The sequence below is a fragment of the Macrobrachium nipponense genome, chromosome 1, assembly GCF_015104395.2.
Source record: "Macrobrachium nipponense isolate FS-2020 chromosome 1, ASM1510439v2, whole genome shotgun sequence".
NCBI classification, from domain to species: Eukaryota; Metazoa; Arthropoda; class Malacostraca; order Decapoda; family Palaemonidae; genus Macrobrachium; species Macrobrachium nipponense.
In genome coordinates, this window is record NC_087200.1 from 104,969,746 (window position 1) to 104,984,936 (window position 15,191).

Consider the following 15,191-nt stretch of genomic DNA (forward strand, 5'->3'; position numbering starts at 1 on the left):
ACATAGTCATTGATCAGATAGTAAAGGAGTTTAAATTGTAAGTCATTTCCTTTTGATTACTTTAACATCAATTTTTAACTTTGCACCATCTTTTAATTTTTATTTTCTTTTTTTTAACATAGTTTCTGATGTTACACATTTTCATCTTATTTTCCCTCAGAAGGTTCTGATGTTGCACATTTTCATCTTATTTTCCTTCAGGCCCCAGCATGGTTGACAGAACTGATAGAGCATAGTACTTGGAGATCAGTTGTGTACAAATTGGCAGAAGAGTTTCCAGAATGCCTCATGCTGAATTTCACCATTAAGGTAATGATTAATGTTTCTCCTGAATTGAAATATATGTATTGTAAAATATAGTACAGGTCAACCATCACTAATCCGGAATAATGATTTTGCTGGATTACAGAGTGGTTGGTTAGAATACAATTAACCCAACAGTTATCTACCTCATCCTACCTTTGAAATACCCTGTAAATCAGTACAAGTTGGTTAAATGACAATCAAGTTAAATTTTAATGAAGGATAGTCAAAATAAATGGTAGAGGTAATTTTGTCAACTTTTACAAGAAAGTTCAATACTAACGCTTCCAAAGTGAAAAGCTGGAATATGCAACCAGCACATTTTCATATTAGGTGAAAGCCTGTCAGGATTCCTATTTTCTTCATCTTGGATTTTTTTTATATTTATGCTGTTCTCATTTACAGTGGAACCTCTGTTTTCACACATAATCCATTCCAGAATGTCTTATGAAGTCCGAAACATGCAAAATCCAAAACAATGATTCCCATAAGGAATAATGTAAATCCAATTAATGCATTCTAGACACGTAAAAATATTTTTAAGCAATACATTTTATAGAGAATAAACAAAGTTTTCCTACAGAAGACAATGAGAAATAAATTTAAATGACTAATGAAATGGATAAGTAAACATTTAACATCTCTCTTACCTTTATGGAAGACATGTTACTGTATGGAAGATGGAGAAGAGGGGAGAGGGAGGAGGAGAGGTTATTGTTTGGAAGGGGAATCCCCCTCCAGAAGGACTTCAGGTATCAAGGACCTATCTGGGGTTACTTTTCCTCTTCGTTTCTTACTTGCACTATTTGGGGTTACTTCCCCTCTTCGTTTTTTTACTGGCACTAGAACAAGCTTGAGAGTCACTTGATCTTTGTCACACAACAAAACTGTCCAAAGACATTTGTTTCTGGCGTCTCTTTAAAATTTACCTGAAGTGAAACACGGCATTGTTATTAAACATGTTGGAGAGATGGTTTACAACATCTTTGTTGGGATGATAATTCTCCACAAAATTTTTCATCACTCCACTTTGCAAACATGTCCTTACCACTGACATAGGCACATTATATATGCCTGTTCACTTTCTGAATTTTTCAAACCAGCCTCTGCTGGCCTTAAGTTCACTAACAGCCAAACTTTTTCCAGGAATTTTCGTACTGAGATTGGCATGCAACATTCTCACCTTTTCTACAGAAGGGCTGGTACTTGGAACTTTATTTGGCCCCATGGTGCCTTATATAGCAGTTGCACTTGCACTTGAATAAAAAAGTAAAAAAAACAACAAACACAAAAGCAGAATGGGTCATGAGAGAACATGAGGTTCTTTGTTTGGGCACTTGATATGGGGACTTATCACAAGGTGGACCTTAGAAGGAGCATTTCCAGGTATAAGAAATCTGAGGATACGTACAAAACTCGTGTCAAAATTTCATTGACAAAAGTCTTCGAAAACCGAATTATACAAAAAACAGGGCATACAAAATCTGAGGTTTGACTGTATCTTTTTACCGTATTTTTTCATTTTTATTTTTACAGCCAAAAAAATAATTACAATCATGTGCATAAGGTACATATGAATGCACAAATTCATTTGCTGCCATCAGAGAACTTCCTACAGCTTGGTTTGGTGGGTGTTATTACATTTTTTATTTTTAAAATTTATATTTTACATTATTTTTATATTTTATATTACCGCATTTTCTCATTTTTATTTATTTTTTTTTTTTTTACAACCCAGAAGATAAACATAATCATGTGTGTATGTACACACTAATGCACATGCTCATTCGCTGGTATTGGAGAACTTGCTACAGCTTGTTTTAGTTCGTGTTGTTATGCTTATGATTTTTAAATTTATACTTTATGTTTATATTTTATGCTATTCTCATTTATATTTTTATTGAATTCACTCATTTTTACTTTTTACAACCCAAAAGATGATTGTGATTGTGTATGTATGGTACGTACGAAGGCACAAACTCATATGTTGTAGGAGAACTTGCTACAGCTTAATTTGGTTTGTGTTGTTAGTCTTTTGATTTTTTAGGTGTATATTTTACACTATTCTCATTTTATACTTTTACTGTATTTTCTCGCTTTTTATTTTATAACCCAAAAATAAATGCAGTTGTGTGCGTAGGGTATATATGAATGCACAAACTCATTTTCTCTGCATTGGAGAGCTTGCTACCACTTGATTTTTGTTTGTTATTAGGCTTATGATTTTTTAAATTTATATTTTATGCCATGCTAACTTATAGTTTTATGTTACTTATTTTCATATTTTTTATTTTTACAACCTAAAAATAAACATAATCGTGTACCTAGGGTACATACAAACGCACAAATTCATATGCGTCTGAGAACTTTCTCCAGCTTGTTGTTTCGTGTTATTGCACTTATTATTTTCTTATTTATATTTTAAACTATTCACATGTATATTTTTACATTTTCTAATTGCTTTTACAACCCAAAAGATAATCGCAATTGTGTGCTTAGGGTACTTATGTACACATGCAAGTAGTGCCAACAAACGGTAGTGGCAGGTTGTTAAGGTAACCAAGGAAATTTAAAATTGTGCTGCCAGAATTAGGACCAGACTAGTGATGGTCAACCTGTATACAGTATTAATATAGTATGTATGTTTATTGTTTTTGTTTGGTATACTCTGGGATTTCTTTACTGAAGGTTAATGCCCCATGCTTTATAGTATACGTATTGTAGAAACTTGACTGTTCCATATAGGATTTTGTTTTAACATAACATAGTCTTGCTTTACCACAGCTGATTTCTGATGCTGGTTTCCAAGGGGAGATTACAAGTATATCAACAGCTGCCCAGCAGATAGAGGTCTTTTCACGCATATTAAAGACGTCAACTTCAACTTTCCTTCAGTCGCCAGAAGATACACGACATAAAGCAGTTGTGGAATTTGCTGTAAGTGTGCTACGCTGATATTGAATATACATAATACATAAAACACAATAGTTGTAAAACTTATTGCTAGCAGTCAGAGTTTAGTTATAAAAATTAACTGATTGCCTGTAGAGTCATTGTGGAATGAATGGTAATCCTGGGTAAAAATTTTAGTCTTACTTATTTGTATCATGCATATGGATTATGTTCTTGGCAATAGCATGTATAATTAGAATTATAACCAATCACAATACTTTAGTCAGTATAATCAATTCTTTCACAGCCTCTTAGACCATTTTGTGTACAAAGAAATGAATAAATCTGTGCAAATTGTTGAAGGTATTAAAATGCCTTCCAGGGAACTTGTATTTTTTTTTAATAACGCAGCCATAGATAGTACATGAATTAAGTTATTTTGGTTTCAGATTCAGATTCTTACATGTCCTTAATTGGTGCCACCATTATTTGGACCACTTTTAAGAATGTCTGCCTGGTCTAGTATACTGTATATTTCTGCGTATAAGATGACCTTTAAATCCTAAAATTCACCCCCAAAAATTGGGTGTCATCTTATACTACAATTCTAAAAATCAAACCTTGAATTCTAAAATGTGTATTGGTAGGCTAGCCTTGGCCTCATTGCTATAGCTTAACCATCAACAAACATGAAGATGCACTTTATGAAATAAACTTTACCTTATATATATTATTGGTATATCTTCATAACAAATAACCTATTTGAGGAGTAATTCTAAATCAATGAAACAAACTTTTATCTATGTGATCCCCGCTGAGAAAATGTAAACGTCGAGTTACAGTTGTGCTCACAGCAACCTTTATCTTTTGGTAACCTTTTGGAAATTTCAATGGTAGTGTAATTATGGTAGTGATAACATTTAGGATAACATAATATTCATTTTTCATTAAAAGTTTCTTATACATTTCACAAGTTTGATCACATGTGCCACCTTCATAGGGATTCCAGTCTGGCTTTGGCGAGTCGACTTTGGCTCCATCGTCAGTATCATACAAATCATCTTTGGTACTATCCACAGCATTTTTTAAATGATTTTATGTCACTTTCTGTTTTCACATTCCACCATCTTTTATAACAAAAGTGCAGTGAACAAAAAGTGAGGCAGCATGCAAAGCTGTTTGTAACTGTTTTGAACAATTCAGTCAAAAGAACAGTGATGAAATTAAGTTCCTTTTGGCAACTAAGGACAGTGATGATATTGGTAAAATGCAATCAGCTGATTATTTTCAGGCTGTAAACAAAACCAGAATGTAAATGGCACAACATCACTCTGTTCATATATTGTAATATGATTGTACATGCAATATGATTACGTACAGTAAAACAAGTTTTATTAAAATTATCATTATTATTTGAATATTATTCGACTTTTGCAAGTGGGATATCTATCAGTGTAACAACCTAACCAGGGCAAATAGTCTCTCTCTCTCTCTCTCTCTCTCTCTCTCTCTCTCTCTCTCTCTCTCCTCTCTCTCTCTCTCTCCATTTCATCAAATGTAATATTAATGATACTCCTCCAGCCTCCACTAAAAAAATTCAGGTTATAGAATTCTGGATGAAACAATTATTGTAAACATGTATTGACACAAACAACCAAATTGAGAAACAGCTGTTTGCTGACATCACTGTAACTATTGAGCGTTTCTTAAGAACTCTGTTAAAATTGTCAAGTTGTTAAACCCTACCAGTTCTCGATGGTAGGGTTTAACAAAGTAAAAATAAAATACATTTAGGGTTTAACAAAGTAAAAATAAAATACATTTTAAGTAAAAATAAAATACATTTTTGTTCATCCCTCATGCAATAGAGTTCGCAAGAAAGAATAACTAGTAGTAAATTAAAGCTGCAGGTTATAGCTGAGGCTGAACAAAACTAATAACAGCCAGGGAGAAGTGATGTTAGGAACTGGAGAAATCACACCTCATGCTTATACAATGAAATCATATTCGCAAATTTTCAACCAAACTAGAATACTCAAATCAGCCGAGATTTTGAGAGTGGTAACAATATCAAATCGAAATGATGTGCATGACAGTGTTTATATTCTGTAAAACACTATCACTATGATAGTAGTAATACTGTAATTGGACACAAGCAAAATAACCTTTTTTTAAGTAATCATTATTATAGACAGTTGTACTGTTTAATTTTAGCAAATAATCACTTTTCTCCAAAAAAAAACTTCTGTTTTGTGATTTAGAAGTCTTCCTATACCACAGATGTGAGGTAAATTCGTGAAAATTTGCCATGATTTTTTGCCTCGTTTTATCTAAAGGTTGTCTTATACTTAGCAATATACGGTATCCAGATTACTTGGAATCTGTAAGAAATTAAATAGTCTTCAATAATGTGAGACAATCTGTAGACACGTATGTTTAGCAACAAGTAATTAATTGCATTTTATTCCATATAGTAGCAGTTATGTATTGCTAAGTAATAAACAAATAGTTTGAATTTTAATGTTTTTCTTTACATAAATTTCAGAAAATGGCATGTCATGGTCAGCACACTTACATATATGCACAAGTCATGCTTCAAATTTTATCTCAAGAGGCCAAAGGTGGACACAATATCCGACGGTTACAGCAGGAAATTACAAAATATGCTATATCAAAGTATTATAAGACTGCTTTTCATGTTTTTTGAGTTGCCAGTAGAAGGTAGTATGTAAATAGCTTGAAATAAATCTTTGGAAAGTCACTCTACAGAATGGTTTTAATGTCAGCTGATGAGCTCTGGGCAACAAATTACCTGTGCTTAATAGTTTGTTGAAAATTGTATTACAGCATACTGTGAATTTGAGTATGACTTAGTTGCCAAAACTTTTACATTCCATTCTATATTCCAGGATTTTTACTTGCTGTGAGGAAGTTCATTAATGATATGATATTGATATTACTGTAAGTGATTGTCTTCATTGTCTTCTTTCAGTGGCCATAATGTAACACCAATTCAATTAGCACTGAATGGGGCTATGGCATACCCACGTGCCGCACAGGCCTTAGCACCCATGTTGTCCCGAAATGCTCTGAATCCAGCAGATATTACTGTTCTCTTTAAGCTCTATAGTTCACAAGACCCTCCAGCAGTTGAACTGATTCGTATACCTCAGTTATTAGGTAAGCTATGATGCTGAGATGATTTTGGTGGAAACCTTCCATTTCCCTTGATTTCTTGGTCAGAATTTTTTATGAATTATATTTTTAATAAATAGAAGTTTTTCAAACAATGTATGTTAAGGAAAGTTACATCTCAATAGACATTTATTTATCAAAATCCAGCAACTATACATTACTTACATCCATGGTCTTGAATGTTCCTAGACTAGTCACAAAGAAGGGAATTTGCTGAAAATAAAGGTAATTAGTACTGTCCACTGAAGAATAAAAACCAACCAGATGATAAGGCTCACATATTGGGATGATTGAAGATTCTAAACAGTTGTGATGAAAATTATAAAGGTAGCAAAAATATTTGGGAAACCAGACTTTATGTGTGATATACCAGACACAGAGAATGACTAATTTGCATCCCTTGGAACACTCAGCGATTTGGATTCATACTTCTTTAGGTGGAAAGAGGAGCTGCTGCTTCAGGGATAAGTCTGGAAATTGTTACTGCCATGGACAATGCTAGCATAAAGAAATGGATTTGTGTTTTAATAAATAGGCACAGCAGTCACTTGTCTTCATCCAGTTTTCTTACTTCCATAAGAAACGAACAGCTTTTATTGATTTGCTATATTTATTGTTAAATTTCTAATATTCTTTAAGCAATAGTTTTTCTTGTATCTTTTCCAGAACTTTTGATTGATGCTTTATTCAAGCCTGGAAGCAAAGTAAATCAGGAACATAAGGGGAAATATATATATCTGCTGGGTTATAGTGCAAGTGTATATGAAACTCCCAAGAAAGGCAATCGTCCAAGACAGGTGAGTACCGCATGCAAAATTTGATGTTTTGTCCTTTCTAATTTTCTGATATAAAATCTCACACTTTTATTTATTTATTTAATTTTTTAGAAAAGAAGGCTTTTGTTTAACCTTAGAATAAACTCCGACCATCAGATATAGCTAAATCTTTCCACTAATTTTTCTTATTTATATTTTGGATCTCAAGATAAATATCTAATTCTTTTTATCCGTGTCCAAAGCCCTCCTGCGTCCCTCCAAGCCTCGGTACAGAAAGAAAAGGATACAGAGTAGAAAATGAATAAGGAAAACTTAAAGTTTTAGTTTTATAATATGCTATGTAAGGTTACTTTTAAAAGTATTATTGAACATTCCAAAATATACTAGTATATACAAATTTGTTAAATCTTTTAATTTTCTTATTTGGTAATTAATCATTGCAATATGTTTAAAAAAGTAACCTCCGTAAACATAAAGTAAACTGGTGGCATAAAATCTCCCAACCCAAAATTGAGGCCTCCTCTCAATTCTTGATTAACTGAGTAGCTTTTGATGAAGTTGTCCCTTTCACTCCTAGCATGGTTTTCTTTTTACTTTACATTATCGATGCAATTGTCAAATAAGGCATTCCAAGATAATGTGATCACGTTCATTTCTTTCTAGTTCCTACAGTGTTGTTGCCTTCGTTTTGAAATTGAGATAAATGCTTCATCAGTGTTTCTTCTTATAACTACATTAATTTGGGTGTTTTTTAGATCCCTGATTTCGATTGCAGAGAAATTTTTGCCAGAAAATTGAACAGAAACCAGTAACTGAGTTGATTGTGCCACTGACAACAAAAGGAATGAATTCCTAACATCTCTGTATACTGTAGATATATGTACTGTACATACTACATGCTAAACATTATTTTATAGTTTGGAAATTCATAATGATTATTCAAAACACAGTACATTTAACCCCCGAATTTACATTCTCACGATTTGCGAATTTTCTGCTGAGCCTATCAATAAATTATTTTCGAAAAATTCAGCAATTTTTGGGCTTTTCTGTCAATAAGTTTTCACTAATTGGTGTATTGTAATTTGATGTGATTTTTAGGGCTAAATGCATTTTTATGATACAAAAGTCATTTACTAATTTTCATATATGTAGTATTAATATTGATCAATACTGTATTAAGTTAATAAGATTAAATTATATTAAATGACGAAAATAACATTTCTCTTGCTTTCTCTCGGAAAAGATACATACGGCTAATTTGAGTCTTTAACCAATTAGTATTAATGCATATGCACTCTCAGTCTTTCCCAACTCAGGATGTCTTAACAGAGGGGCGGCTAGAGGCGGGCAGTATAATGTTAAGACCTCAGGTTTGTAGCTATGAAAAATACAAATTGTCGTAAAAAATTTGTCATTTGTTCATACACGAACAAACCTTCGGTCTTAACAATAGGATAGACTCATACTTGGAGGGAGATACAAGACATCCTAGACTGGCCAGCGGCCTACCCACCAGTCCAGCTTCCAGAAGAAATGATTTCTGGAGAGGGACTGAAGCCTGTTGAGAAGCTAGATAAATTGATATCTAACCACTCAGACCCTGAGTGACATACAATGATGTATGGGAGAACCATTGTATAGGGAACCAAAGAGAAACTTTGAATGTCCAATAGCAGACCAATACACCAGGGTTTGTACTACTCCCAACCCCTCCTTGCCAAGGAGTGGAGCATATGCTACCAAATAGAGGGTATGATATTTGTATATTAAGCGACCACACTACGGGTATGACTGCCTTACTCACCTGTATCAGACCAGTCCAGCGAATGACGTGTCTATTCCTTAACCCGCCTGAAGGAAGAAGGAAAGGTACAAGAGAAAGAAGGAGACCAGCCAACTCACTCATTATCTCATCCACACAGTCATCTTAGGTAAGATACAAAAGTACCCTGTTAAGGGCAACTACGAGTTACACAACCTGTTGGGCAGCCACCACAGGACCCAGGGAAAACGAGTCCGCAGATCTGTGGGCAACATCCTTAAGATAGAAAGAGGTGAACGTGGAGTGGCATAACCAAGTACCACCGTTCAGTACTCTATGTACAGCCAAGTTCTTTTTGAAAGCCAGAGAGGGACCAATACCCCTAATGTCCTGCGCTTTAGCCTGCATAGACGTGGTGGTGGAATCATCAAGAGTCAAGTATGCCTGTCTGATGGCTTCCTGTATCCAAAAAGAGATAGTATTCTTAAAAAAGTCTGTGGCAGCCTTGTCTGAGGTGCCAAGTCCTTTTAAGATAGCAACGCAGGGCCCGGACAGGGCACAACAAAAGCTCTTGAGCATCACCACCCACAAAGTCATTCAGTGATGGAATGGAAAACGAAGGGAACCTGTCATCATGCACAGAGGGATTTTGGGTCTTGGCCATGAATTCCAGGACAAATTCGAAGGACGCCAACCCCCAACCCCTGGTGTGCTTCACCTCATAGCTCAGACCATGGAGCTCTCCCACCCTCTTGGAAGATGCCAAGGCCAGAAGGAAAACTGTTTTGAACGTCAAGTTCCTGTCAGATGAGCGACGCAAGGGCTCATATGGACTCTTTAGTGAAGCTCTTGAGAACCAAGGAAACATCCCATGTCGAAGGCTAGAGCTCTCTAGGAGAACTCGACTGCTCAAACCCCTTAACTAGCGGGGAAAGTTCCCAGGAAGAGGAGATGTTAATACCTTTAAGGCGTAACACCAAACTCAGGGCCACCCTGTAGCCTCTGATGGCAGAAACAGACAAAACATTTTTTGTCTCTGAGGAAGGTTAAAAAGTGTGCTGTTCGCTGAATAGAGGTTGCAAGTGGAGAAAAACCCCGTTTACGACACCAATCACAGTAGATTGCCCATTTGCCTTGGTAAACCGCAGAGGGCAACTTTCTAAGACTGCTGGACACATGCCCTGCTGATCTCTGAGAAAAGCCTCTTGCTTAGAGGAGGTACTTGATAGCCTCCAACCGTGAAGAGACAGGGATTCTACTGACTGGTGGAACCTTTCTGCATGGGGCTGACACAGATGCCGCCAATGGGGAATTTCCCTCGGAACCTCCCACAAAAAGGACAGCATATCTGGGAACTATTCCGCCTGAGACCACAGAGGAGCTACCAAAGTCATCCTGAGACCCTGTGAACTTATTAGCCTGTTCAGAACCTGATAGATCAAACAAAACGGAGGGAAGGCATATACTTCCAGGTTGTCCCAGGGATGTTGGAATGCATCCTCTGCCAATGCTAAAGGGTCTGGAACCACTGAACAGAATATCTCCAGCTTCCTGTTGAAGTTAGTTGCAAAAAGGTCCAGCATGGGTCTCCCTCAAACTACAACTTGATGAAGAGACCACTCTGTGCCTAGGATTTGATCCCGACGATTGAGTTTGCCTGGGATATATCTGGCTGAGAGCTCTACCGAATTACTGACAGCCCACTGGTGAACCTTGACGGTCAAGGCGTGAAGTTGACAAGAAACCAGGCCTCCCTATTTGTTTACATAGGCTACCACCATGGTGTTGTCCAACATGAGAACGACAGACTGACCTTCCTTCTCCCAAAACTCCTTCAGACCCAAGAAAGCTGCCTTCAACTCCAAGACGTTGATATGTTGCTGCTCCTCCGAACTCCAAACGCATGAAGCGATGAGGCCACCTAAATGAGCTCCCCAAACCTGTGAGAGAGGCGTCTGAGAATAAAAGGAAGTCTGGTGGAAGAGAATGCAGAGGGACACCCTTCAAAAGATTCTGGTCGTCCAACCACCAACGAAGGTCTTCTCTCACTTCCAGAGACAGAGGAACCATTAACAGGGGTGAGTCCCCGGCCTGAGACCAGAATTCTCCCAGTCTCCATTGCAGAGACATAAGATGAAGCTGAAGAGATGATTTGGGATCCTGTGTAGATCCCACTAAGGCTTCCAAGTAAGAAGGAGTGTAAGACGACTGAGCCTGAGTCCTACATTCCAAACGAATGAGATCAACAATTTCCGAAAAGGAAGACAAAAACTCTTGCGTGTCTCCCTCCTCCTGCTCCAGCAACGGAGACCGATGACGAGAAGGATGTGTAGGCTCCTCTCAGGCACCTTCCCCACTAAAATTAACAGAAGTGTCAGCAGCCAAACAGCCCGAAACCCCAGCTAACCTGTCAGGGCTGGGTCCATGCGTCGGCTCCCGAGACGAACCCACTATACCAATAGGAACATCACTACGTACTCCTCCAACAGATGACTCATTAACATGTCCGTGAATGGTCACAGGTGTGGCAGACGTACGAACGTGAGTTGGAGGGGAATCCCGAACACTCAAGATCGAAGGAAAATCCCCCAGAGTTGAACTCTTGGAAGCACCTGTGAGAGAGGCAGGCAAACACTCCTGCCGCACCAACTCCGCGGTCACTACCTTCGACCTCTTGACAGGCGCCTTGAGATCCTTACAGCGACGAATAGGCCTTGGAGAAGAAGGAGCACCTGCATCATGTGCATGGACAGGGGAGGTTGCAACACGCTCGCAATGTGCATGGACGGGGGAGGTTGCAACATGCTTGCGATGTGTACGGAGTGGGGAGGTTGTAACATGCCCAAGATTTGAAGCAGAGGACGAAGCAGCCACAGCAGATTGCTCAAAGGGAGGAGGTACACTAACACTCTCCGAAACACCAACACTGTCGAGAACACGTCCGCGTTGTTCCTTCCTCATAGGTGAAGAAAGGGCAAAGTCCTTGGCCTTCCAAAGCTTGATATGCCGACGGGCGTAGAGAGGGAAGAGGGAGAGGAAGACAGCACTGGTTTCTTATGTGATCTCTTCGCAGGAGGCGGGGACGAAGCAACACATTTCCTACCAGCCCTCCCAACTGACAAGGCAGCCAACTTTACATCCCAACTTTAGATCTAAAACAGAGTCCAACCCCTGAAGCACTGCCTGGCATATAACCTCAGACTGATCTGCCAGAGAAGGCTCTGATGACATGGAAGGGAGATGTAGCGAACTGGACGGCAGGGATGACGTTACGGCTGAGAGAGGCAGAGCAGAGGAGACAACGGGGAGTGACGTCATGGCTTCCCCTTGGTCAGAACGGAAAGCAGACGCCACTGGCGGAGGAATACACAAAGACAAATCCAGTGACGACATCAACGGGGCTGATGCCAAGGCTTTCCTCCGACTCGAAGAAGCGGCAGCAGTCACTGGTGGAGCAATACAAGATGGCTGACCTCGGCTACCCACAAAGACGAGGCCTGAGGAAAGGGGATGGCCTGGCTAGCCTGAGGATGGGGGTTGCGAGCCTCCGTAAAGTGCGTTAGCAGCCCCTCCAAGAACGGGGGACCCCCTAGCCCGAGCGTCTTCCAAATCGCCGTCATCTTGGAGGCCTCCGACTCTGGAATAAATGAGAATGATGAAAAAGCTTCTCCCTTCCAGGGAATCAAATTAACTCCCGAAGAAGAAGGGGCAACATAACAAACATCAGCATGGTGGCCTCCTGATACTTCCAGCGATGAATCAATAGAAGAAAAGGAGGAGACACAGGAACAACACTACTATGGGGGTTGAATAGTGCAGGAGACAAAGTATCAGGAAGAGGCGAAAAACCTTCCCACTGCTCTTTAGGCCATGCCCAGCATTCCGTGCAAGGATTCGTTATAGTACAAAAATTAAAACGTCACCTACTACACGTGACGTGGGGATCATTCGCTGCCGAAGCCAAAAAACGAGAACACGGAAAACCTAGAATTCTTGACGAGGCCAAGAAGGAGCAGAAGAAGCCATAAAATCAGCCAAACACACATACATACACACACTAAACACAAGCGAAACGGACAGTGAACCTGGTAAAAGCCAAGAGAGGTTAAACACGACTCTCGCCCAGGCGGTTAAAGAAAAGACTGATGCAGTGGTGTAGGTGCGTGGTCCTTGACCATTCTTCACCCAATCTACATATGCGTTGCCAGATATCACAAGATTCCTTGCTTTCATCTGCTTTTTAACCAGAAATTATATTGATAATATAATTTCAAAGATTAATACAGTATTAGGATAATAATTTAAGTTATTTTTGATGAAGGATGTTATTTAAGGTATACATCTGGTATTGGAACTTTCAAGATAGGCAATTATAAGGGATTTCAGAGGTGTTTCTAAGCATTCGCGGATTTTAACTATTGGCGGGGCTGGGACTGGTATGAATCACCCATGAATACATGGCACCACTGTAAAGCATATCAGAGAGCAGCTAACACTGGAATCTCTTATAATTGTTGTTAAGTAAAATATGGTAATTAGGATTCAGCACGGCACTGTAATACAGTAATATGTACCCCAAACTTAAGCTAGGTTAGGTTTCAGACCCCCCTCATGCAAAGGGAATTTTCATCACGTAAGTTTAGCACAGTCTCTAAAAATATTAATAAGTGCTTACTTCTAAAGTTTGAAAACCAAATTATGACCCTAATCATGCTCTTCAAGTATTAGGCTAATTTTTAAATAAAATTAAAGGAACTGTAATTTCATTTGAAAGTTTACCTAAAGCATCACCCATTAAAAAAAAGAAATAGATGGTTGGTAAAAATATAGGAGTGTGCGAAGATTACATACAAACTATTTTCCTCTTCTTTCTCCCTTCCAACCGATCTATTTTTAGAAGTCTTCTCAACCTGTTTTTAAGAAGTTCTTTATTCTGTCTCTTTCTCTTTGTTCTGAAATTCCTTTTCATGAACAAACAGTGCTTTTTATTTGGACTAATACAACTCCTAGTTATGTGTCTGTGTTTTAGAACAGCGTATTTACAGTTCTAGATGGGTAAAATTAGATCAGTTTAAAATTATCTACCGAGAGAGAGAGAGAGAGGAGAGAGAGAGAGAGAGAGAGAGAGAGAGAGAGAGAGAGAGAGAGAGGAGAGTTGTCCTTACTTAAGAGAGTGAAATGATTTGTGAATTATTATGGAGAGAGAGAGAGAATCGCGTGACAATCATTGACCTGGTAGTCAGCAACACTCCCCCCACGTGTCACATTAACTTGACATATTGACAGCTCTGGCTTTGAGCTTGTCTTCGAGTTAAAAACAAATGATGAGGGAAAGGATGTTTTCATATGCATTTTGTAATTACAGTTATATTATTATTATTATTATATTAGTTTTTATAGTACAGTGGTCCCCCCGTATTCGCGGGGGATGCGTACCAGACCCCCCCGTGAATAGTTAGAACCCGTGAATGTTTGGAACCCCTATAAAAATGCTAAAAACAGCCTATTTTGTTAGTTAAAACTCAAGAAAAACCCACTAAAAATTTTCCTACATGGTTTTTTTAATAATTTTATCACAAAAAGTGCATTTTATGATGAAATTCATCAAAAAAACCAGGAATTTATGGATATTTATCATAGAAAAATACCGCGAATGCACAAATTTTCCGCGAATAATGCAGGGAAACGTTCCCGAGAGAAATCCGCGAATGTGTGAGTCCGCGAATCTGGAGAACGCGAATACGGGGGGTCCACTGTATTTGGAAATACGTATTAGTAAACATATACATGTACCATAAAAATTCTCATCTCAATAAGAGAGAGAGAGAAAAGAGTTATCCTTACTTGTAAGAGTGAACTGGAAAGGATATTTTATTTCTTAAGAATAATATCACATATGAATTTTGTAATAACAGTTATATTATTTTTATTATTATATATTCTTAATATTTGAAAATACGTATTATTAAAACTAATTCATACATGTACCAGAAAAATTCCCTCATCCCAGTAAATGAGAGAGGAAGAGAGAGAGAATTATTATTTTTATTATATAACATTATTTAATTTACTCATAAAACCTTGAAAACCTATTAATGACAAAAAAAAAATTAAAAAAAACACTTTTGCAGGGGTTTTCAAGGATTTGAAAATGTTGCATTTGCATTCGCATGTCTGAAAAACTTGCGTATGATAATTAGTTAGGTTCCAATGAAAGGTTGAGGTATTACTGTCTTATTGGCAATACACTCTGCTGCTCT

General features: G+C 37.9%; 1 protein-coding gene across 2 annotated transcripts in view; it reads left to right on the top strand.

The window, feature by feature from the left end:
• LOC135219518 (negative elongation factor D-like) overlaps positions 1-15,191 on the top strand; it is a 166,419-nt gene that overhangs the window by 75,179 nt on the left and 76,049 nt on the right. For both annotated transcript variants that reach the window (XM_064256348.1, XM_064256347.1), the window contains exons 6-10: positions 202-309; positions 3,088-3,240; positions 5,741-5,871; positions 6,188-6,375; positions 7,057-7,187. In XM_064256348.1, the coding sequence (XP_064112418.1) occupies positions 202-309; positions 3,088-3,240; positions 5,741-5,871; positions 6,188-6,375; positions 7,057-7,187 (711 nt within the window). The remainder of the gene's footprint in view (positions 1-201; positions 310-3,087; positions 3,241-5,740; positions 5,872-6,187; positions 6,376-7,056; positions 7,188-15,191) is intronic.